At 41.9% G+C, this 26,211-nt stretch overlaps 1 protein-coding gene across 1 annotated transcript in view; it reads right to left on the bottom strand.

Moving 5' to 3' along the window:
• Positions 1 to 26,211, bottom strand: part of PTPN9 (protein tyrosine phosphatase non-receptor type 9) — an 80,352-nt gene that overhangs the window by 28,099 nt on the left and 26,042 nt on the right. Inside the window, exons 2-5 of the mRNA XM_081227783.1 lie at positions 17,164 to 17,307; positions 14,784 to 14,873; positions 13,960 to 14,084; positions 8,955 to 9,060 (exon numbers count right to left, since the gene is read on the bottom strand). Of these exons, the coding sequence (XP_081083909.1) occupies positions 8,955 to 9,060; positions 13,960 to 14,084; positions 14,784 to 14,873; positions 17,164 to 17,307 (465 nt within the window). The remainder of the gene's footprint in view (positions 1 to 8,954; positions 9,061 to 13,959; positions 14,085 to 14,783; positions 14,874 to 17,163; positions 17,308 to 26,211) is intronic.

The following is a 26,211-nucleotide window of genomic DNA, read 5'->3' on the forward strand; positions in this document are numbered from 1 at the left end:
AAGCAGCAAGGGAAAAACAACAAATAACACACAAGAATCCCCATTAGGTTAACAGCTGCTCTTTCAGCAGGAACTCTGCAAGCCAGAAGGGAGTGGCAGGACATATTTAAAGTGATGAAAGGAAAAAACTACAACCAAGATTACTCTACCCAGCAAGGATCTCATTCAGATTCGACAGAGAAATTAAAACCTTTACAGACAAGCAAAAGCTAAGAGAATTCAGCAGCACCAAACCAGCTTTACAATAAATGCTAAAGGAACTTCAAAAGGCAGGAAACACAAGAGAAGGTAAAGACCTACAATAACAAACCCAAAACAATTAAGAAAATGGTAATAGGAACATACATATTGATAACTACCTTAAATGTAAATGGATTAAATGCTCCAATCAAAAGACACAGACTGGGCTTCCCTGGTGGCACAGTGGCCTGCCGATGCAGGGGACACGGGTTCGTGCCCCGGTCTGGGAAGATCCCATATGCCGCGGAGCGACTGGGCCCGTGAGCCATGGCCGCTGCGCCTGCGCGTCCGGAGCCTGTGCTCCGCAACGGGAGAGGCCACAACAGTGAGAGGCCTGCGTACCGCCAAAAAAAAAAAAAAAAAGACACAGACTGCCTGAATGGATACAAAAACAAGACCCATATATATGCTGTCTACAAGAGACCCACTTCAGACCTAGGGACACATACAGACTAAAAGTGAGGGGATGGAAAAAGATATTCCATGCAAATGGAAATCAAAAGAAAGCTGGAGTAGCAATTCTCGTATCATACAAAAGAGACTTTAAAATAAAGACTATTACAAGAGACAAAGAAGGACACTACAAAATGATCAAGGGATCAATCCAAGAAGACATAACAATTGTAAATATTTATACACCCAACATAGAAGCACCTCAATACATAAGGCAAATGCTAACAGTCATAAAAGGGGAAATCGACAGTAACACAATCATAGTAGGGGACTTTAAGACCCCACTTTCACCAATGGACAGATCATCCAAAATGAAAATAAATAAGGAAACACAAGCTTTAAATGATACATTAAACAGGATGGACTTAATTGATATTTATAGGACATTCCATCCAAAAACAACACAATACACTTTCTTCTCAAGTGCTCATGGAACATTCTCCAGGATAGATCATATTTTGGGTCACAAATTTTAAGAAAACTGAAATCGTATCAAGTATCTTTTCCAACCACAACTCTATGAGACTGGATATCAATTACAGGAAAAAATCTGTAAAAAATACAGACACATGGAGGCTACACAGTACACTACAAAATAACCAGGAGATCACTGAAGAAATTAAAAAATACCTAGAAACAGATGACAATAAAAACACGACGACCCAAAACTTACTGGATGCAGAAAAAGCAGATCTAAGAGGGAAGTTTATAGCAATACAAGAAACAAGAAACATCTCAAATAAACTAAACTTACACCTAAAGCAATTAAAGAAAGAAGAAGAACAACAAAAAAAAAACCCCACAGTTAGCCGAAGGAAAGAAATCATAAAGATCAGAGCAGAAATAAATGAAAAAGACATGAAGGAAACAATAGCAAAGATCAAAATAACTAATAGCTGGTTCTTTGAGAAGATAAACAAAATTGATAAACCATTAGCCAGCCTCATCAAGAAAAAAGGGAGAAAACTCAAATCAATAGAATTAGAAATGAAAAAGGAGAAGTAACCACCGACACTGCAGACATACAAAGGATCATGAGAGATTACTACAAGCAACTATATACCAATAAAATGGAGAACCTGGAAGAAATGGACAAATTCTTAGAAATGCACAACCTTCTGAGACTGAATGAGGAAGAAGTAGAAAATATAAACAGACCAATCACAAGCACTGAAACTGAAACTGTGATTAAAAATCTTCCAACAGGGCTTTCCTGGTGGCACAGTGGTTGAGAGTCTGCCTGCCGATGCAGGGGACACGGGTTTGTGCCCAGGTCCGGGAAGATCCCACATGCCGCAGAGCGGCTGGGCCCGTGAGCCATGGCCACTGGGCCTGCGTGTCCGGAGCCTGTGCTCTGCAACGGGAGAGGCCACAACAGTGAGAGGCTCACATACCACACACACACACAAAAAAAACTTCCAACAAACAAAAGCCCAAGACCAGATGGCTTCACAGGCGAATTGTATCAAACACTTAGAGAAGAGCTAACACCTATCCTTCTCAAACTCTTCCAAATAGTGGGGGGAGAAACACTCCCAAACTCATTCTACGAGACCACCATCACCCTGATACCAAAACCAGACAAAGATGTCACAAAGAAAGAAAACTACAGGCCAATATCACTGATGAACACAGAGGCAAAAATCCTCAACAAAATACTAGCAAACAGAATCCAACAGCACAGTAAAAGGATCATACACCATGATCAAGTGGGTTTTACCCCAGGAATGCAAGGATTCTTCAATATACGCAAACCAATCAGTGTGATAAACCATATCAACAAATTGAAGAAAAACCATATGATCGTCTCAACAGATGCAGAAAAAGCTTTCAACAAAATTCAACACCCATTTATGATAAAAACCCTGCAGAAAGTAGGCATAGAGGGAACTTACCTCAACATAATAAAGGCTATATATGACAAACCCACAGCCAACATTGTTCTCAATGGTGAAAAACTGAAACCACTTCCTCTAAGATCAGGAATAAGACAAGGTTGTCCACTCTCACCACTGTTATTCAACATAGTCTTGGAAGTTTTAGCCACAGCAATCAGAGAAGAAAAAGAAATAAAAGGAATCCAAATCGGAAAAGAAGAAGTAAAGCTGTCACTGTTTGCAGATGACATGATACTGTACATAGAGAATCCTAAACATGATACCAGAAAACTACTGGAGCTAATCAATGAATTTGGTAAAGTAGCAGGATACAAAATTAATGCACAGAAATCTCTTGCATTCCTATACACTAAGAATGAAAGATCAGAAACAGAAATTAAGGAAACACTCCCATTTACCACTGCAACAAAAAGAATAAAATGCCGAGGAATAAACCTACCTAAGGAGACAAAAGACCTGTATGCAGAAAACTGTAAGACACTGATGAAAGAACTTTAAAATGATACAAACAGATGGAGAGATGTACCATGTTCTTGGATTGGAAGAATCAACATTGTGAAAATAACTATACTACCCAAATCAATCTACAGATTCAATGCAATCCCTATCAAACTACCAATGGCATTTTTCACAGAAGTAGAAAATAAAATTTCACAATTTGTATGGAAACACAAAAGACCCAGAATAGCCAATGCAATCTGGAGAAAGAAAAATAGAGCTGGAGGAATCAGGCTCCCTGACTTCAGACTATACTACAAAGCTACAGTAATCAAGACAATATGGTACTGGCACAAAAACAAGAAATACAGATCAATGGAACAGGATAGAAAGCCCAGAGATAAACCCATGCACATATGGTCACCTTATTTTTGATAAAGGAGGCAAGAATATACAACAGAGAAAAGCCAGCCTCTTCAATAAGTGGTGCTGGGAAAACTGGACAGCTGCATGTAAAAGAGTGAAATTAGAACACTCCCTAACACCATACACAAAAATAAACTCCAAATGGAGTAAAGACCTAAATGTAAGACCAAACACTATAAAACTCTTAGAGGAAAACATAAGCAGAACACTCTATGACATAAATCACAGCAAGATCCTTTTTGACCCACCTCCTAGAGAAATGGAAATAAAAACAAAAATAAACAAATGGGACCTAATGAAACTTCAAAGCTTTTGCATGCAAAGGAAAACATAAACAAGATGAAAAGACAACCCTCAGAGTGGGAGAAAATATTTGCAAAGGAAGCAACTGACAAAGGATTAATCTCCAAAATTTATAAGCAGCTCATGTAGCTCAGTTATCAAAAAAACAAACAACCCAATCCAAAAATGGGCAGAAGACCTAAATCGACATTTCTCCAAAGAAGATATACAGATTGCCAACAAACACATGAAAGGATGTTCAACATCACTTATCTTTAGAGAAATGCAAATCAAAACTACAATGAGGTATCACCTCACACCAGTCAGAATGGCCATCAAAAAATCTACAAACAGTAAATGCTGGAGAGGGTATGGAGAAAAGGGAACCCTCTTGCACTGTTGGTGGGAATGTAACTTGGTACAGCCACTATGGAGAACAGTATGGAGGTTCCCTAAGAAACTAAAAATAGAACTACCATACGACCCAGCAATCCCATTACTGGGCATATATCCTGAGAAAACCATAATTCAAAGAGTCACGTAGCACAATGTTCATTGCAGCTCTAGTTACAATAGCCAGAACATGGAAGCAACCTAAGTGTCCATCGACAGATGAATGGATAAAGAAGATGTGGCACATATATACAATGGAATATTACTCAGCCATAAAAAGAAACGAAATTGAGTTATTTGTAGTGAGGTGGATGGACCTAGAGTCTGTCATACAGAGTGAAATAAGTCAGAAAGAGAAAAATAAATACCGTATGCTAACACATATATATATGGAATCCCCCCCCCCAAAAAATGGTTCTGAAAAACCTAGGGGCAGGATAGGAATAAAGATGCAGACATAAAGAATGGACTTGAGGACATTGGGAGGGGGAAGGGTAAGCTGGGACAAAGTGAGAGAGTGGCATGGACATATATACACTAACAAATGTAAAATAGATAGCTAGTGAGAGCAGCTGCATAGCACAGGGAGATCAGCTCGTGCCTTGTGACCACCTAGAGGGGTGGGATAGTGAGGGTGGGAGGGAGATGCAAGAGGGAGGAGATATGAGGATATATGTATGTGTATAGCTGATTCACTTTGCTATAAAGCAGAAACTAACACACTATTGTAAAGCAGTTATACTCTAATAAAGATGTTAAAAAAAGAAAAAAAGAGAAAATGTATGGAATGCAGTACTGGGATGGCTGAAGGAAATAGATACTTGTATTTCCTGGTGACAATGTAAATTTTTTTCCACTTTTATGGAGGGTAACCTAGTAATGTATAAGAAAGATTAAGAATATTCATAATCTTTAGCCAAATAATCCATGTCTTAGAAATACCTTCTTAAAATAATTTAAAAGAAAAAGCTTAAATGATCATAATAGTATTATTTAAACCTGAAAACAATCTGAATTATACAGAAAGATGGTTAGATGATTAAACTGTTTATGATATATTAACTTACCAGGTTATTCTGTCTCTATTAAAACTGACAAGTAGAAAGCCTATGTTGTGGAAAGGAGGGACTATTTAGTATGCAAAACTGGGAAAAAAATAGCTATCCATATGAAAAAAAAATGTCAGATTCCTACATCTCATACCATACTCAAAAATCAACTCCAGATGGATTAAGGTCTTAAATGACAAAAACAAAATTTTAAATTTTTAGAAGAAAATAGCATATCAAAAAGTTTAACGTAGAACTACCACGTGATCCAACAATTCCACTTCTAGGCATATACACAAAAGAACTGAAAGCAAGGACTGAAACAGATGCTGTAACACCAATGTTCATAGCACCATTATTCACAATAGCCAAAAAGTGGAAACAACCCAACTGTTTGACAGATGAATGGATTAACAACACATGGTATATACATACAATAAAATATTATTCAGCCTTAAAAAGGAATGAAATTCTGATACATGCTACAATATGGATGAATCTTAAAAATATTATGCTAAGTGATCAGACACAAAGGACAAATGCTGCATGATTCCACTTATATGAGGACCTAGAATAGGCAAATTCATAGCGACAGAAAGTAGAATAAAGGTTACCAGGGGCTGTGGGGCAGGGTGGGGATATATAGATTAATGGGCACAGAGTTTCTGTTTGGGATGATGAATAGTTTTGAAAATGGATAGTGGTGATGGGTTGCATTGTGAATGTACTTAATGCTACTGAACTGTACACTTAAAATGGTTAAAATGATAAATTTTGGGCCTCCCTGGTGGCGCAGTGGTTGAGAGTCCGCCTGCCGATGCAGGGGATACGGGTTCGTGCCCCGGTCTGGGAGGATCCCATATGCCGCGGAGCGGCTGGGCCCGTGAGCCATGGCCGCTGGGCCTGCGCATCCGGAGCCTGTGCTCCGCAACGGGAGAGGCCACAACAGTGAGAGGCCCGCATACCGCAAAAAGAAAAAAAAAAAAAAAAAAATGATAAATTTTGTTATGTATATTTTACCACAATAAAAAAAATCACTAAAAACATTAATACACATGGTGGAATCAGTGGTACAGCAGTAAAATAAAATAAAATAGCTAATATATTTTTTCTGACTTTGGAATAGGGAAGGATTTACAATGCAAAACATATTAAGCAGAAGATAAAATACAGGGCCTCCCTGGTGGCGCAGTGGTTGAGAGTCCGCCTGCCGATGCAGGGGATGCGGGTTCGTGCCCCGGTCTGGGGGGATCCCATATGCCGCGGAGCGGCTGGGCCCGTGAGCCGTGGCCGCTGGGCCTGCGCGTCCGGAGCCTGTGCTCCGCAGCGGGAGAGGCCACAACAGTGAGAGGCCCGCATACCGCAAAAAAAAAAAAAAAAAAAAAAAAAAAGAAGATAAAATACAGACTCATTTAACCATACTAAAACTAAGAACTTCTGTTAGTCAAAAGGACTGTATAAAAAGTGAAAAAACAAGCTATAAACTGAGACAGTATATGTATGTATATATACACACACACGGAGAAATAGATTAGTACAAAACTACATAAATGAGGCTTCCCTGGTGGCGCAGTGGTTGAGAGTCCGCCTGCTGATGCAGGGGACACGGGTTCGTGCCCCGGTCCGGGAGGATCCCACATGCTGCGGAGCGGCTGGGCCCGTGAGCCGTGGCCGCTGAGCCTGCACGTCCGGAGCCTGTGCTCCGCAACGGGAGAGGCCACAACAGTGAGAGGCCCACGTACCGCAAAAAAAAAAAAAAACTACATAAATGGATGATAGGAAAATGGGTAAAAGCCATAAACAGGCATTTTGCAGCAGAAGAAAATATATATGGCCAATAAATATATGAAGAGATACTTAATGTCACTAATAAGAGAGAGGTAAGTTATACCACAAGATACCATTTTATACCCACTCGATTGGGAAAAATTAAGAAGTGTGACATTATCATGTATTGGAGAGGATGCGGAAATTTTACACATGGCAGGTGGGTACAACCACTTAGGAAAACAATTAAACACTATCTTTTAAAACTGAATCTTCCCAGACCTTATGACCCAGTAATTCTACTCCTAGATGTATACTCTAGAGCATGCATTGTTTTTTCTTTTCTTTTCTTTTCTTTTCTTTTCTTAGTATTTATTTATTTATTTTGGCTGCACCAGGTCTTCGTTTTGGCATGCAGGATCCTTTGTTGCGGCATGTGGGTTCATAGTTGTGGCATGCGGGCTTCTTAGTTGCAGCATGTGCACTCTTAGTTGCGGTATGCATGCGGGATCTAGTTCCCCAACCAGGGATCGAACTCGGGCCCCCAGCAGTGGAAGTGCGGAGTCCTAACCACTGGACCACCAGGGAATTCCCCTAGAGCATGCATTTTCAATAGAGGTGATATCACGCCCAAGGGGGTGAAATTAGTTCTGAGGAGAGTGGGGAATGGGAAAAACAACCCAAACATACACACTCTTTTTGTGCATAAAGCATAGATATACATTCAGTACATCAAGATATATACATTAATACATTCCATACACCAGGGCTTCCCTGGTGGTGCAGTGGCTGAGAGTCCGCCTGCCGACGCAGGGGACACGGCTTCGTGCCCCGGTCCAGGAAGATCCCACATGCCGTGGAGCAGCTGGGCCCGTGAGCCATGGCCACTGAGCCTGCGCATCCGGAGCCTGTGCTCCACAACGAGAGTGGCCACAGCAGTGAGAGGCCCGCGTACCGCAAAAAAAAAAAAAAAGAAAAGAAAAAAAATGATTGTACAGAGTAAAAGTAAAGCTTGTTTTGTGAAAATTTTTGTTTTATAAATATGTACACACACATACATACACCTGTATGCTCAAATTCTGAAATCTAAACAGCTCTGAAAGCCACTAGTTTCTTTTGTAAGTTTGGTGCAAAAATTCATGGGACAGCAAAATCTGACCTGAAATCCCATAAGCTATTTATAACCTTTGTTCTTCTCCAAAGGTTATGATATGAATAATACATTTCACTGCAGAAATATTTGATATTAAAGTGACATACAGACCATATTATCTTTTAAAGTTCAAAATATTAAATAACATCTCTGGACCTAAGAGTTTGAGGTAAGAGATTAAGAACCTATCTATGTATATAACTTTACATGTATATGTATTGTTAGTGTACATATATTGATACTATTGTATACTAAGTTGCAATGTAAAACTTATTTCTGACTAGGTTGAGACAAAAAGTTTGCAAGTTACTGGTTAGGTGACATTTTTTCATAGACAATGGCCATACCTAGGCTTCATTAATTCTTATTCTACAAAACTCCCGGAAAGAGGGCTTCCCTGGTGGCCCAGTGGTTGAAAGTCCGCCTGCCAATGCAGGGGACACAGGTTCGTGCCCCAGTCCGGGAGGATCCCACATGCCGCGGAGCGGCTAGGCCCGTGAGCCACGGCCAGTGAGCCTGCGCATCCGGAGCCTGTGCTCCACAATGGGAGAGGCCACAACAGTGAAAGGCCCGCATACCACAAAAAAAAACAAAACAAAACAGAACAAAAACTCCCGGAAAGAGACATCCCACCTTCATGACTCAGTGTTCCTGTGTATTTTATTTTAATTCCTCCCACTTTACTTTTAAGATTGTTTCTTGTTCTGAGGAAGCAGGTATTAGTCATCACTTACAGGTGACCTTTAAACTGAACATAATGTCTGAAGTTTATATCATTCCTAAATTTCATAAAGAATAGAAAAAAATCACCCTAACCATTGAAGGGGGGTTGAAAGGGCCATTTCACAGCCTTACCTTCAGCAAGTTTAGGACTTTCTTGCCAAGATCCAGCTCAAAGTTGGCATAATTAGAACCGCACATGTCATAGATAAACACCAGTCCATTCCTCTGAGTTTCAAAGCTGTAAAGCAACCATTGAATGAAAACATTTATAAGTAATAAGATGGAAGAGGCAAATTGAAAACCTGGGTCAAAAACAAAGACACAGAGAGTGTGGGACACATCTGGGACTGAAATAATTGCCTTCCTGAACTGGCCTGAACTTTTGTAACTGGCCTTACAAAAAGAATTTATAATAAGAAATATATATTTGGTCTTTGACCCTGTTTCCTGGCAAACTTCCTAAAACTTAGAATTTCCAGGAGAGCGAGGAAGGCATCCATTGCTATATTAATGAGGTGACTTTTAGAATGCCCTTAGATCATCTAAGGATGGGGGCTGGTTGCCAGAGGAACCAACCATGTGACTAGAAAGGGTTGGGACTTCCAGTCCCATCCCCCCACACACAGTCAGGAAGGGTTGTGGGGCTGGAGATTGAGCTCAGTCACCAATGGCCAATGATCTAATCAATCATGCCTTGTAATGAATGAAGCCTCCACAAAATGCCAAAAGGATGAGATTTGGAGAATTTCCAAGTTGATGAATACATGCAAGTGCAGAGAGTGTAGCTCTCTCAGAGAGGGAATGGAAGCTCCATGCCCCTTTCCCCATACCTTGCCCTCTATGCATCTCTTCCATCTGGCTGTTCCTGAGTTATACCCTCTTATAATAAATTGGTAATCTATTAAGTATAACATTTGAGTCTGTGAACCGTTCTAGCAAATTAATCGAACCCAAGGAGGGGACATTGGAACCTCTGATCTATGGTCAGAAGCAGAGGTGACAACATGGACTTGCCACTGGCATCTAAAAGGGGCAGTGGACAGTCTTTTAGGACTGAACGTTTAACCTGTGTGATCTGAGGCTATCTCCAGGTACATAGTGTCAGAGTTGAAATAAACTGCAGAACACCCAGTTCATGGGGGTGAATTGCTTGGTGGTATGGAGGGAATACCCCACATGTTGGAATTGGAATTATACTTATTGATGCATATTTATCCAGATTCATCAAGTACCGAACTCACAGGCTGAGAATGTTCCAGAGCATCTAGGTTATCAAAATTTGAACTGTTTCCTCCTATATCTCTGAATCTGCCTATCCAAATTCTATACCATTCTATGTTCAACTCAAAAGTTTCCTCTTCCATGAAGGTGTCCCTGATAATTGTCACCAAATGTACTACCATCCTTCACCCCCTTTAAGCCCCATAAATCTTTCTGTGGATTTTTCTTGTGGCTCTTAATGTACTCCCACTTTGTGTAGCCATCTGAGTCTCTCCTAGAGGGCCAAAACAAAAGTTTACCTCATAACCCTCAACAGTCCCCAGCACAGTCCTTGCAAACAGATACATAATGGTCACAGATTTGTAATTCAGTGGGCTAGAAGTCCATCACTAAAAAAATACTTTAGGCCCATAGAAAACTGTAAAGCAAAATTCTAAGCTCAATGATGGTGTATTTGTCTCTTATGACTTTAATGGAGGAAGAGAATAAACCCACAAATGGCCTTTGGAAGGCATGTTAAAAAGTAGATTAAGAGGTGGTGAGCCTATTCCCACATTGAGGTTAGGAACATGTGAAGATCCAAAAAGTATTACTCAGTCCCATCTCCTTAATTCCTAAAGATTTCTCAAAGCTGCACTCTTCCACCAAGCCCGATCCTTACCTGCTTCTGATCTGCACACCTAAATGGTTGTTCAGAATAAATTATCTGATTGGACTACTCACTGATGATACCAACAGTTTTCACATTTATTTACAATTGAGAAAACTTTTTGACACAAAACACATTCTTGAAATCGGAAGTCTCAATGCTATTTTGTATCCATATTTTTTTTTGCATCACCTCCTGGAAGCCTCCGTATCTTGATCCTTTCAACAGAATACAAGGCAGAAGCACCTACCCATGAAGCAGCATTTCAAAAATCTCTTAAGTAGGGCTTCCCTGGTGGCGCAGTGGTTAAGAATCTGCCTGTCAATGCAGGGGACAAGGGTTCAAGCCCTGGTCCGGGAAGTTCCCACATGCCGCGGAGCAATGAAGCCCGTGCGCCACAACTACTGAGTCTGCGCTCTAGAGCCCGCGAGTCACAACTATGGACACCCGCATGCCTAGAGTCTGTGCTCCGCAACAAGAGAAGCCCACGCAATGAGAAGCCCACGCACCGCAACGAAGAGTAGCCACCGCTCTCCGCAACTAGAGAAAGCACGCATGCAGCAAGGAAGACCCAACGCAGCCAAAAATAAATTTAATTAATTAATTAATTAATTTTAAAAATCTCTGAAGTAGACCCAAGTTTCTCCAGCAGACTTAATTTCAAATGGCCCTTAACATGATAAAGTGAGTGCTAAATCTTGTCTCCTTTTTTCATGACCCCAGAGAGACTGATTCACCAAGATCAAAGATTCTGTTCAATGAATGGCACAGTCATTGAGTACACTATCCAGATCTAGAGACTTCCCTTTTCTCCACAAGCTCAACAGGGGCCAAACTCAAAGAATTACAGGTTTTCCCCTCACAGCTCCAACCTGCGGCAGGACACTAAAACAAAGAGAAGTCAGTGCCAGGGGAAATAGAATTTAATAAAAAGAAGCTATGGTGCATAATGATGCAGGTTCTATATTCCTAGACCTGAAACTGCTCATCCTTTGAAGGCACATGAAATAAATACAAATGCAATAGCATTTTCACTTTTCTGGGTACAGAAGATGAGGTTTACAATAATAGCTCTAGTTCCCTACTAAGAATAATTGCTTCCCTACCCTATTGAGTTTGATTCCCAAGCTAGGATGTTACTGGGAACACCAAGATTACCACAGTCCCTGACGTTTGTTCTAAAATAATCTAGGGTAAAGGGGTGGGTGAGGGGCTTTCAATGAAACAAGATTGGTTACAGATCACTTTGAAGAAGATGAATGAAAGGCATGTGAAAGTTGATGACACCACTTCCTCTCCACCACAGAGATTTGGCAATTTCCCATTATATAATGTTGAAAAAAAGGTTCCATGCCCTCCTGGAGCTTACCATCTAGCGGTAGATGAAAAAAACATCAGTATAAGACAAATGACATCATAAGGCCATGTATAATTAAATACGAAATGATTGGTATTAATAATAACTGCGATTAAAGTCAGAGTAAAAAGAATTTTATGACAAGTTGGAGTGGTGAGGGAACCAGTCACAGAAGTTGGGCCTTAAAGAAAGGGGAAGATTTAGTGAAGAGGAAGGGTTTCCTCCTCTTCCATTCTGGTTCACGGTAACAAAGGAAAACAAGAATTTCTACTCACTAGTGAGAATATTTCATTTGGAAAAAAAAGGGTTCACACTGGGCTTCCCTGGTGGCGCAGTGGTTGAGAGTCCGCCTGCCGATGCAGGGGACATGGGTTCGTGTCCCAGTCCACGAAGATCCCACATGCCGCAGAGCGGCTGGGCCCGTGAGCCATGGCCGCTGAGCCTGCGTGTCCGGAGCCTGTGCTCCGCAACGGGAGAGACCACAACAGTGAGAGGCCCGCGTATTGCAAAAAAAAAAAAAAAAAGGGTTCACATTTACTTACCTTACATGCACCCTCTGAATAATGAGAAGTCACTGAGGGTTTTTAAGAAAGGATGGACATCACAAGAACAAAGTTTTAATTACATTTACCTGTGTGGTATTCCTATGGGATTCAATACTCACACTGGAAAAAGCAAGCTTTGGCCACTGTCATGCCTACACGAGAGCTCCGACTCTCTAAGCTGCTCAAAGAGGAAGTCAATGCTAAATTTTCTGAAAAAAGAGCCTTCCGTTCATTCCTCTGAGCTAAAGAAACATTTCAAAGGGAACCATACTCTAGAAATTATGCCTGAAGACCAAGCATAAGAAAGAAGAACTGAGAAATTCCACATTTCTGACTGGCTGCTGACCCCTGGTCCTCTCTCCTTAGTAACTTCTCTTTTTTAGAATAATGCTGTGTGTGTGGTCTGGATGTATCTCTCACTGAACACCACCAGCAGAAGCTAAGAATATGAAAGTATTAACATTAACCAGGCAGCAACAAGTGAACTAGACAGAGAGCCCCGCTTCAGACAATCCTTTGGCTATTCCCATCCTCTAAGTCCAGAAGTATGACTGAAGTGCACAGTTGTCTCTCATTATCTCTGGTCTTAGCCCTCGATATATCACATCTAACCCAGAGGACCAGCCAATGACATTCAGAGCAATAACAAACTGTAAATGGCAAGCACCAGGGAAAAAAGAAAGTAAAAGAGAAAGACAACATAGTAGGGTACAAATAGCTCTGACCAAGAGTGAAGAAACCAAGATCTTAGACCTAGCTGGATCAATATGTGATGACTATAAAAGAGCCATAAAACTTCTTGGGGCTTCAGTTTCTTTGTCTATAGAACAGTGATAATACTACTTACCTAAGAGCAGGGAGGGAGACGTGACCTGAGCTGGTTCTTTTGGCTTATGCACCTATTTATAAAAATGATTTTGCTTAACTTATAACTCTTGGACTCCTATCTCCTGAATGGTGAGTCTCAAAATCCTCTGCATTATTCCTATTTTACAAAGAAACTGAGGCCCCACAGGGTCTTCAACATCAGGGGAGAATGATCAGAAAGAACCAGCACAGGTCATCTCACCTTCACTCCCTTTCAATAATGTCATTCTCAATACACTAAGAATTGCTAGTTAACTAGCTTTCTCAGCTTCTGTTACCCTGAAATACAGCCAAGCAGGTCAAGATGCAGAATACCCATCATCTGCATAGTACCTGGAAACATGCCAAGCCCTAAAGACATGGAATGTTTTCCATTCATAGCACTGCCCAGGGCACATCCTAGGAGCATAGTGAATGCACTGCTGAGTTTAATCAAATCAAACAGTGTCACTTTCCCATCTGGATGTAGAACACCCAAAAGATAATTTCCATGCTCACCTATCCACAGCTCTGTCTAGCAAGTAAAACAGAGCCTGAAGTACCACATGTTGGACTGACTTGTGGGGATGATGTAATCTGGCAGTGAAGAGGGCAATGGAGGCTCCTGTTGGGTCCCGAACATTCTAGAGCAAACAAAACAAGAAATATTTAGAAATCAAATAGAAAATCACAGAAATCACGAAGTCCCCTTATATCCTGCACAAAGGTTTGTTATGAAGAGAATAGATGCTGATAATACTTCTCTGACTTGCATCAATTGCTCCAGAAAAGGAAGAAAGCTTTTTATCATCCCATGTCTGATTCTCAGCACCCCCTGGATCATATTCCTGTGATAGGAAAAAACCACATTCTCTTAACTCTTCAATTACAGAGAAATTAAACAATGGTCTACACTGGCTGCCTAGCTAATTTTCCCAGGCAGGATAGCAAAGAAATAAGCAACAGGAGAAATCCACAGAATACCACCATGGTTTCTATACTCTGCCTTAAAAGTACTGCTGGATACTTACTGGAAAGGCTGTGGTCTCTAAGTGGAGAGGGCTTGCATTAAATAAGGAAGGATGGGCCTCTGACACATTGTATACCCATCCCAAAGGCCTTGACTAACCTTAATGGACCAGTGAAGAAACTTTTCTAAATGTACTGTACAATTGATTTTCAATTATTTCAATTATTACTAGAATAATTTTATGCCAAATTTCACATCTGCTCTCCACTGTTGAGACTCTGATTCAGGATAAGATATCTAGGAACAAAGTCCAAAGAGAACAGCTACAGAAGGAAATAACAAGATACTACAAGAGGGGTTCATTAATACTCACTAAGATGGTGAATTTTCCACTAAGGATCTCAGAACGGAGAGGTTCCTCATGAGGTTTCAGCTTCACAATGCCCTCCTTCCTTCGTGTTTCCTGAAAATAAAAAAAGCAAGATGAATTAATATAAAAATACTGTACACCCATGACAGCTTTATGTAACCACCCAATCTCAGAGATAAGGGATTTTAGAAATCAGCTTACTGAATCATGAATTCCTTTGTAACCCCCCTCTAGGCCAACTGAGTGTTGTCAGAATTCTTGTCCAATGCCAGCTTATCAGCCCCTTCGGGCTTATGATTTTTTCTTTGAATTAGTGAGAATCCTAACCCTGAAGACCAACCACTATATATCAATCATTACAGTGCAAGGTCAAAGTTCTTAAACATGCAGCAGCACTGATATTAAAATATGCACCCAAAACTGTCTGGAAACAGATATCCTAACACATCCTCCAGGCTTAGGCCTCTCCTGTCTTAAATAGGAGCCATCCCTCCCCTCAATATACTCTCCGACAACAGCTACCATGACCTCATTTTAATTCATCTTCACAGCCAGATTCTTTAAACTCATCCTCAGTTCCCTCACACTCATTCCACTGCACTCTCGTTTCCTCCCAATCTAACTATACCATCCAGAGCTCCTGCTCAATCCAATGGGCATTTTCAGTCATCCCTCGACATGACAAGGTTGACTACTCACATTCTCTTTTTCCTGAGACATTCTTTATTTTTGACTAAAAAAAAAAAAAATACTCTCTTGGTTTTTCTATTTCTTCAGCTACTCCTTCTAATTCTCTTGTGGGCTTTTTTTCATTCATTTGTTCACTCATTTCACTCACTGACTCATTCATTCATTCTGTCAGTATTTGTTGAGCAACTACTATGTGCCAGGCACTCAGCTAAGTGCTAAGAACACTCTGGTGAATAAAACAAACTAGGTCTTTGTTTATATTCTTCCCCAATTCATCCCTAAAATCAAATTCACACGCCTTCAGAGGCAAGGCAGCAAGTGAAGACAGTATGAGTGCTGGAATCACAGGAGAGTGCATGCCTTACATAAAGCATTCAAACTTATCTTTAAAAAACAACACTGGACCAAAGAAAGCAAAAAGTCTGAAATGAGGTTCTGCCCTACACATCTCCCTATTCCTCACACTCTCCCAGGATGACCTCACTCATTCTCATGGCTCCAATATTTACCTCCAATATTCTACTTGGTCACTCTGAAATCACTACTTCCAGTCCAGCCTTCTTTTCCAAACCCTAGACTCACATGCCAGCTGCTTAGAGGACATGTCTATTTGGATATCCCATTGGCACTTCAACCTTAACATGGCCAAACTGAACTCATGACCTACTCTCTCCATGTACCTGTACCCATTCAGTGTCTCTTAATTAGTGAATGCCACCACCATCTACCACCCTGACACCCAAGTCAGAGACCTGGAATTCTCCACTTCCCTTTCCCCACACTAGTTTAATAAGCAACTCCGTCCTATCAATTTTACTTCTAGAATCTGCCCACTTTTTCTCTATCTCTCCTGACACTACATTTCATGACACCACAGTCATCTCTCTCCTAGTAAGTACAACAGCCTTCTAATTGGTCTGTCTCCAGTATAGCCCTTCTGGTCCATCCTCTAAATCACAGTGAAAATAATCTTTCAGAAAGCAAATCTGATCAAGGCATTCTGTTGTTTATACCTTCAATGAATTTCTCTGCCCTTAAGAAAAAGCAGATACTCTCTGATCTGGCCTTGTTTACCTGCTGCTCAATCTCTTGCCATGCCCCCTCTCGCACTCAGCATTTCTGCTCAGCTCAATTTGTCTCTTGCCACTAGGCATCTGAACTTGCTGTTCTCTCCGCCATACTCCCCTACTGTCTGATTCCTACTCGTTCTTCTACTCTTAATTTAGAAGTCATTTCCTTCAGGAAAGCTTCCTTGACCCTCTTAATGAAATGTGCTTTCCACAGAACCCAGTACTGTCCTATCATAACATTTCTATAATTGTTTATTTACTCTCTTTCTAAATAGTAATCTCTGTACCGGGAACATAGTAGATATACAATAAATATCTGTTGAATAAATGAATGAATATTGAACAAGATGACCCACCAAATGGGTGTAAGTGAGCTTTAGTTTTAAACTCTTAAACTAATCCTAGTGCCTCTTATCTCACTCTTTTTTTTTTTTTAATTTATTTAGAGAGCTTCTGAATATCTTCAGAAGGATTTTCTCACTCCAAGGTAGGGCTCTTAGATACCAATCCACTTTTTTTTAATGGGAGTGGGGAGAACCACTGTTTGTGTAGACTGTGGCAGGGACAACAGCAACATAAAGAACCCAGGTGCCACATGGCAGGTCCATCCCTGAGGTACATACTCTGTAGGAGTGAAACAACTCTATGGCACGGAGCACATCAAACTTCCGGGCCATGAGGAACTTGACGGCCACATTCCAAGAGAGGGGGGAAACGTTGTACTGAACTGTCCACTTGTTAATCTCTTCAAGAAACTGCTTGGTGGCCTGTTTGACAAAGAAAGTAAAGATAGTTATTAGAGAATATGTTTACAAAAACAAAAAAATAAGCAAAAAATAAAAAATAAACTTTCCCCAAGCAAGTTTGAACCCAAAGTTTACTAGAGGGAGCAGGGAAAACAAAAGTTGGAAACAGATCTGAAACCAGAAATTGTTAAATTTCATACAACTCAATGAGGGCAGAAGCCAGAGCCAGGTCCAGAGAGCAGGGCTTAGCACAGAACTGTATGAAGAAATAATGAGGGGAAGATCAAGGCTCCCAAATATGATGCAAATTACTGGCCCCAAAGCAAAAAACAAACAAACAAACAAAAAACCCAGCAGAGTTTGTTTTTTGTTGTTGCTTTTTTTTAAGGCTAAAAAAAAATAGTGGATGGGCCCTCTGAAGAGTTATTGCATAACGCACAGTGTAGTATAGCAGTCTCAGCTGCTGTTTTGGTCCCGTAAGCCAGTCACACAAAGTAAAACAATCAGAAAATGGTTTTAGTTTTGGAATTAGCAATGCTGTTGAGAGCAGCAAAATGATTAGAATAATTTAACAAATGTAAAGGCCAACTGCTCTTTGCACTGACTGACCCCACAGGACCTCTTTGTGCTTCATATGGCAGCCCCCAAAACTGGACACTAGTGCCCAGAGGGTCATTAACAGCTCCTCTGGATAGTGGTTTGGGAGAGGGGTGTGAGGGTAGAGAACCTACTATTGGGGAAGGAGTGGGAATTTTCATTTTCACTGTTTAATCCCAAACTGACAAGATGCCTATTTCCATAATTATTCCTATCTCTTGATTAATCCATGCTCTTTTATCCTCTCTCACCCTATTTCTCCTTACATTTTAACCAGTCTCCGCTCTAGGCAAACCACCCTTCTGTTTCTTCATTTTAGAACAGGATTTACGGGCTTCCCTAGTGGCTCAGTGGTTGAGAGTCCGCCTGCCAATGCAGGGGACACGGGTTCGTGCCCCGGTCCGGGAAGATCCCACATGCCGCGGAGCGGCTGGGCCCGTGAGCCATGGCCGCTGAGCCTGCGTGTCTGGAGCCTGTGCTCCACAACGGGAGAGGCCACAACAGTGAGAGGCCCGCGTACCACAAAAAAGGAAAAAAAAAAAAAGAATAGGATTTACATTAGGATTTTTTTTTTTTTTTTTTTTGCAGTACGCGGGCCTCTCACTGTTGTGGCCTCTCCCGTTGTGGAGCACAGGCTCCAGACACGCAGGCTCAGCGGCCATGGCTCACGGGCCCAGCCGCTCCGCGGCATGTGGGATCTTCCCGGACCGGGGCACGAACCCGTGTCCCCTGCATCGGCAGGCGGACTCTCAACCACTGTGCCACCATGGCAGCCCCCTACATTAGGATTTTTTTTTGCATGCATTTTCTAAATTGCTAAACGTTTTCTGCATGGCTATTTTTTCCCTTCCAATCAGAAACGTTTCTCACATATTGGTCCAAAATGTGATCAACTTGATGAGAATTCTGAAATTTAATTGATCAACCAACCAACCCCTCAGTTAAGATGTATTTATTCAACTATTGCAGGGACTTCCCTGGTGGTCCAGTCAGTAAGACTCTGTGTTCCCAATGCAGAGGGCCTGGGTTCGATCCCTGGTCAGAGAACTAGATCCCACGTGCATGCCACAACTAAGAGTCCACGTGCTGCAATGAAGATCCCGCCTGTCACAATGAAGATATGGCGCAGCCAAAATAAATAAATAAATATTTTTTAAAAAATAAACTATTGTGTATTTAACTATTTGTTAATATCTGTGCTACATATAAAGAATTCAAAAATGAGGTTTGTTTCAAGAGGTGTAAGACCAACCTACTATGTGACCGTGGTCTCTAATTTTTCTTTACTTTTAAAAAATATTTGTTTATTTATTTATTTTTGCTGCACCGGGTCTTAGTTGCAGTACGCGGGATCTTTTCTCATTGCGGTATGTGGGATCTTTTTTAGTTGTGGCATGCGGGCTCCTTAGTTGCAGCATGCAAACTCTTAGTTGTGGTATGCGAACTCTTAGTTGCGGCATGCATGCGGGATCTAGTTCCCTGACCAGGGACTGAACCCAGGCCCCCTGCATTGGGAGCAGGGAGTCTTACCCACTGAACCACCAGGGAAGTCCCGGTCTCTAATTTTTCAATTCAAAAACAGGGGAGAGGACTTCCCTGGTGGTCCACTGGTTAAGACTCCACGCTTCCACTGCAGGGGGCACGGGTTTGATCCCTGGTCGGGGAAGTTCCAACATACCACACGGTGTGGCCAAAAAAAAAAAAAAAACAGGGGAGAAAGGGTAACAGGAATGACCTACTTCAGAGTCTTGGCAACAAGTCCTACCTTGCAAATACAATCCAAATTGCTACATACGTGTTTAAATAACTAGCAAACTAGAGTCCCAGGAGAGTCAGCAATACCTCATATAACAGAGGACCTGATTCATTCCCCCAATTTCTAGGAAAGGATAAAGGCACTTTACAAACCAGGGTAAAATCTAAGAGGCCTGGGGCTGCACCTGAGCTTTAGAACCCTCCAACTGAGGCAATATACCTCACATCAACTGGAAAAGGAGAGAACCAGCAAAACTAATCAGGCAAAGTGCATAAAGGGAGCCAAGAAATAAAGGCTATGAAGAAAAGCTTTCAGACGATCACTTTGGCCCAGAACCAGTTACAGTCAGACCAGAGAAATGAGTCCCAGAGAAGACAACAGGACAAACTTAGAATGCTCCACCAGAAAACAGTTGGAGTTGCCTCTGTGGGGTGAGTGGCCAGCATCAGAATGAGGAAAGACGGAAGGGAAAAGAAGCCGGCACAGAAAGATCCCAGAAACAAAACTGCGGCAAGTCCGGAAGGTCCCAGGAGATTTTGTAAAGGCTATTTGTTTAATTAACATATCATCTTCTCAAGCCAGCTCTCTCCTGGTCATCTCTGAAGCTGCCTGTAGAGTAAAACACCAGAATAACAGAATATCTTTTTCCCCTTTTTCTAATAAAAACAATCAAAAGACAAAACAATATGCAGGTGGGAGGGGGAAATATAGTTAAATGACCAGGAGGTGATTTGAAATCCAACTATTAAGATGACTTTTCATTTCTCATAAATAAGCCACACCCCAATAAGAGACACACAGGTTTCACACACTTCCTTCCAGGTACATATTGGCTTCCTTCTTATTAAACTCAGTTCCTTCAAGGTTCTTAATGTCCTGTAGCTCCCAAGAGCTGCTGCCTTTAGCTGACCTCTGTCCCCCGCTGGTCAGGATGTTGTTCTTGGCTTTAAGCATGGGAACAATTCCTCCAGATTTGGCAGGACTAGGCCTTGCATGAAGAGAGTCCAGTGTACTATAAACAGTGATGTGATATTTACGGATACAAATACACTCATACACCGCCTATGTTCAGCCTCATTCTCTCTCTCCTGCATGCCCATTCCTCTGGTCAAAGAGATGAACCTCTTAGACAAGCTAGAAAGATGGTCTCATCTTCCACAGCCCCTCTCTATACAGTTCATCAGGTCCCTCCCTCTGTCTACACAAGGGTTTGGCACAGCCACGAAGTACAGACCAATTTGTGGTTCTGTTTGTTACCAGAAAAACAAGCCCCAGATATTTTAATGAGCAATACACTCTTCAGAAGGGATCACTGAAATTCCTGAAATTAATATTCAGTGTATTTCCTGGTGAAAGAAAGAATGAGCCAAAAGGTTAAGTCACAGCTTACAAAATACTTCAGATCAAGGTGAATGATTTGAAACTATCTAGGCTTATGAGTAATCACAAGTTGTTCACACCTGGCAACAAAGGAGTGGTCACAGTTCAAACAGCTTTGGTCTTCCTTTGGGAAAAGGTCTGAACTGACGTACAGAAAAACTAACATTATCACTTACAACCCTCCTCAACCAGCTTGTTAGGTATGGGTAAGATTTGTTACAGCATAGTCAAAGCTTACTGTAATTACATTACTTCTCCCACAATCATGTTTAAATTGATAAAAACAAGTTTCTTGACTAAGAAACCAGAGAACCACTATAAAATGGCTGAGAAATCTGTCAGTTAAGTGATTACACCCTGGACACTATCTACTGGTGTTGTACGGTATAGGAGAGAATAAAACCAACAACATAGTCTTCATGTTATATTAAGCTCCCAAGATCAGCTATAATTTTCAGATGAGCTCTAGGCAAGGGGCTAGCGACCCAAAAGGTCCAGAAAAATGGGCTGGCACCCTTGGTTCCACAGTTAGTACCTAAAATCCTGTATTCCAAGACAATGTGGGAAAGAGTGAAACCTACTCTTGAAATAAAGTCCTGGGATGTCAGCCATCTAACCACCAAGAAACAAGTCTAGTAGTCTAGTGGGTTTGGGAGTCAGAAAGAACCCATTCTCTCACTCACTCCTGTATGATTTGGGCAAGTCACTTAATCTCTCTGAGCCTCTATTTCTTCACGAAAAGATAAGGCTTGAACAAGACAACAGATAAGAAGCATTCACCACACTACCTGGCACTTGGTAGGCAGTCTCTGAATGGATGTTCATTCTTTCTTCTTTTTTTTTTTTAATTTATTTTATTTATTTATTTTTGGCTGCGTTGGGTCTTCGTTGCTGTTCGCGGGCTTTCTCTAGCTGCAGCGAGAGGCGGCTACTCTTTGTTGAGGTGCGCGGGCTTCTCATTGCAGTGGCTTCTCTTGTTGCAGAGCACGGGCTCTAGGCGCACGGGCTTCAGTAGTTGTGGCTCGCGGGCTCCAGAGTGCAGGCTCAGTAGTTGTGGCGCACAGGCTTTGTTGCTCCACAGCATGTGGGATCTTCCTGGGCCAGGGCTCGAACCCATGTCCCCTGCATTGGCAGGTGGATTCTTAACCACCGTGCCACCAGGGAAGCCCATTCTCTTTTTTTCTTAACTCCAGTCATTTCACACTAAAACTTCTTTCAACAGAGAGTTCCTCAAAATCAAGTGACCTTTGTTGTTTCTCTTTAGCTTGTAGCAATTCAATCTCTCTAATCCATTTTATCCAAAAGCATAAATTTAAATTAGAAACCTCCAATATGTGTTCAACTGTAATACAAAAGTCTCTAAAGGATCAACTTATCCTCATTCAGGGCTGCTCTGTGGCAACATAGGAAAAGCTAGGTCCAGAAGTATTTATACCCCTGCTCCCATCTCTCAATGCTTTTGTCCCTACACTGGCAGCTCTGGAGATTAACACTGCCATCCTGAGCACTAATCCTTTTTAACAGCATCAAACTGACTTGAGAGTATTTCTCATCATAATACAGGAACAATTTTGTGCAGGACAAACACCATGCAAAAAATGCAATCAGTCACCCTGCACTGAATACCTAAATAAGGAAAGTGATTCAATATAAGACTCAGTGTCTGCCTTTTACCAAATGTGAGGTTACCTCCGTATTTCAGCAAATAAGCCATTTCCCCATTAATTTCAGTGACAGATACATTAGTAAATTACCTTCCTCTTATGCCTGTTTTCCCACCTTTCCTTCATTGTGAATTTTCTTGTAATGTCTAGTAATCCCTTTAGTCCACATCAATCTGCCAGGAAACAGAATCTGAGCTAAAATACACTAGCTTGCTATAATGCAGCAAGGTGAAGTTTGCTGAATTTTCAACCTAAAAACTACGCTCTTGGGACATCCCTGGTGGTTGCAGTGGTTAAGAATCTGGCTGCCAATGCAGGGGACACAGGTTCGATCCCTGGTCCGGGAGAATCTCACATGCTGCGGAGCAACTAAGCCCGTGTGCCACAACTACTGAGCCTGCGCTCTAGAGCCCGCGAGCCACAACTACTGAGCCCGCGTGTGCCGCAACTACTGAAGCCTGCGTGCCTAGAGCCCATGCTCTGCAACAAGAGAAGCCACCACAATGAGAAATGAGAAGCCCACGCACCGCAATGAAGAGTAGCCCCCGCCCTCCAGAACTAGAGAAAGCCCACACACAGCAACGAAGACCCAATGCAGCCCCAAAATTAATTAATTAAAAAAAAACCACTACACCCTTTCCTTTGGCCCTCTGTTATTGTGCCAAACACAGAAATAAAACTAGTCTCTTTGAATTAATATTTACTGGTTAATCTCAAATAATTTCATTTTATCAGGAAAATTTTGCCTTTTCTTAAAATGTGATTTTAAAAGAGCCAGTGCTGGGCTTCCCTGGAGGCGCAGTGGCTAAGAATCCACCTGCCAATGCAGGGGACAGGGGTCCGAGCCCTGGTCCGGGAAGATCCCACATGCCTCGGAGCAACTAAGCCCGTGCACCACAACTACTGAGCCTGAGCTCTAGAGCCCGTGAGCCACAACTACTGAGCCCCAGTGCTGCAACCACTGAAGCCTGCGTGCCTAGAGCCCATGCTCTGCAACAAGAGAAGCCACCACAATGAGAAGCCCGCGCACTGCCATGAAGAGTAGACCCCGCTCCCCACAACTAGAGAAAGCCCGCACGCAGCAATGAAGACCCAACACAGCCAAAAATAAATAAATAAATATTATTTTTAAATTAATTAATTTTAAAAAGAGCCAGGGGCTTCCCTGGTGGCGCAGTGGTTAAGAATCCGCCTGCCAATGCAGGGGACACGGGTTCAAGCCCTGGTCTGGGAAGATCCCACATGCCGCAGAGCAACTAAGCCCGTGCGCCACAACTACTGAGCCTGCGTGCCTAGAGCCCGTGCTCCGCAACAAGAGAAGCCACCACAATGAGAAGCCCGCACATCGCAACGAAGAGTAGCCCCCGCTCGCCGCAACTGGAGAAAGCCCATACACAGCAACAAGGATCCAACGCAGCCAAAAAAAAAAGCCAGTGCTGGGACTTTCCTGGTGGTCCAGTGGTAAAGAATCCACCTTCCAATGCAGGGGACACGGGTTCAATCCCTGGTTAGGGAACTAAGATCCCACACACCAGGGGAACAACTAAAGCCCACATACCACAACTACGGAACTCGCGCGCCTCAACTAGAGCCCACGTGCTGCAAACTACAGAGCCCTCGTGCTCTGGAACCTGTGGGCCACAACTAGAGAAAAGAAAACCCATAGGCCACAACTAGAGAGAAGCCCACGCACCACAACGAAGAGCCCAAGCACCGCAACGAAAAACGGCACGCGGGTGCCTCAAAGAAGATCCCGCATGCCACAACTAAGACTTGATGCAGCCTAAAATAAATAATAAATAAATCTTTAAAAGCAAATAAATAAAATAAATGAGCCAGTGCTTGCTTTCTTTTTCTTTTATTATTATTTTATTGCCTTATATCTGAGGTTTACAACAGTGCTTGGCACTCAGCAAAAATACTTGAATGAATAATTAATAACAAGTAAAGGATGGATAAGCAATTCTTCAAACTCAACTGGCCAATAAAGTTACAGAAAATATTCAACCTCATTAGTAATCATGGAAATGTAACCAAAACCAGCCAAGGTTCCCCCCAACCCCGCTCAACGCTACTACCTAGTGTTGGTGAGGGTTCAGCAAAGGCACTCAAGCAGTCACTAAAAGACCATAAAAAACAGCATATTCTTTGACCCCGCAATTCCACTCCCAGAAAAAAAACCTAGATCTGTGAACATTTTCATCAATAAGGATAATTAACAATAACAAAACAGTACAAATCACCTCAAAATATAAATTGGTGAAACAGTGGTAGTACACAGAATGTAACATTAAGATGAAAAAATGCTCATAAAACATTAACACAGATCATTAACAAATAGGTAACAACAGAATCTCATTTTCATTTCTTCAAGTCTGAATACATAAAAATATGAAAATGTTTGCAGTAGTTATTACCACCACTAAGTGTTAAGATGAACACTCTGAAATCTTGGTGTTTTCCTGTATTTCCCCAGTCTTTCCTTACAATAAACATGCGTTACTTTTGTAGTCAGAGAAAAGGGGAGGGGAAGGTTTGGGAGTAAATCTGACAAATCAATTTTGAAGTACTGAGTCCCTAGCAAAGTATTCTCCCCCAAGACTGCCACCCTTAAACCTTAGTAACTCTGCTACTAATTCAAATCACTATAACAGTGGTGCTGTTTGGGCACCCAAACTTTAAATGAAGCTAGAGGTGGAGGAATATTAAATTCAGCACTTCTAACTGCTGGAGTAACCACTCTGCTCGATCCCAGCTCTACAACTTACTAGCTCTGTGCTGTTTCCTTATCTGTTAAAAGTGATGAGTACCCTGCTCATAGGAACGTTGAGGTTTAAATGAATTAATGTTTCATTTATAATAGAACCCAACATACGTCAGCCTTACATGTAAGAGCCAGTGCTTTCCTTTTTTTTAAAAATTTATTTATTTATTTATTTATTTATGGCCGCGTTGGGTCTTCGTTGCTGCGCGTGGACTTTCTCTAGTTGCGGCGAGCAGGGGCTACTCTTCGTTGAGGTGCGCAGGCTTCTCATTGCGGTGGCTTCTCTTGTTGCAGAGCACGGGCTCTAGGCATGTGGGCTTCAGTAGTTGTGGCTTGCAGGCTCTAGAGCACAGGCTCAGTAGTCATGGCGCACGGGCTCTAGGCGTGTGGGCTTCAGCAGTTGTGGCTTGCAGGCTCTAGAGCGCAGGCTCAGTAGTCATGACACACAGACTTAGTTGCTCTGCGACATGTGGGATCTTTCTGGACCAGGGCTCGAACTCACGTCCCCTACATTGGCAGGTGGATTCTTAACCACTGCGCCACCAGGAAAGTCCCCAGTGCTTTCTTAAATAGGGTTTTACTGCATCTTAGAAGGAAAAAGTTTTAAGAAAAACTTCTGATTTTATCATGTTATGAAATAATTTAAGAAAATCGGTAAAAAAAAAAAAAGGAAGAGGTCAGCCAGCAGGTGCCTCTAGGACTGAATGGCTGAGGGTGGGCTGCCGTCAGTCTCTGCAGGCCGGGTCAGGCCTCCTAAGAGTCTA

Source organism: Mesoplodon bidens, assembly GCF_964165515.1.
Source record: "Mesoplodon bidens genome assembly, chromosome: 3".
NCBI lineage: Eukaryota > Metazoa > Chordata > Mammalia > Artiodactyla > Ziphiidae > Mesoplodon > Mesoplodon bidens.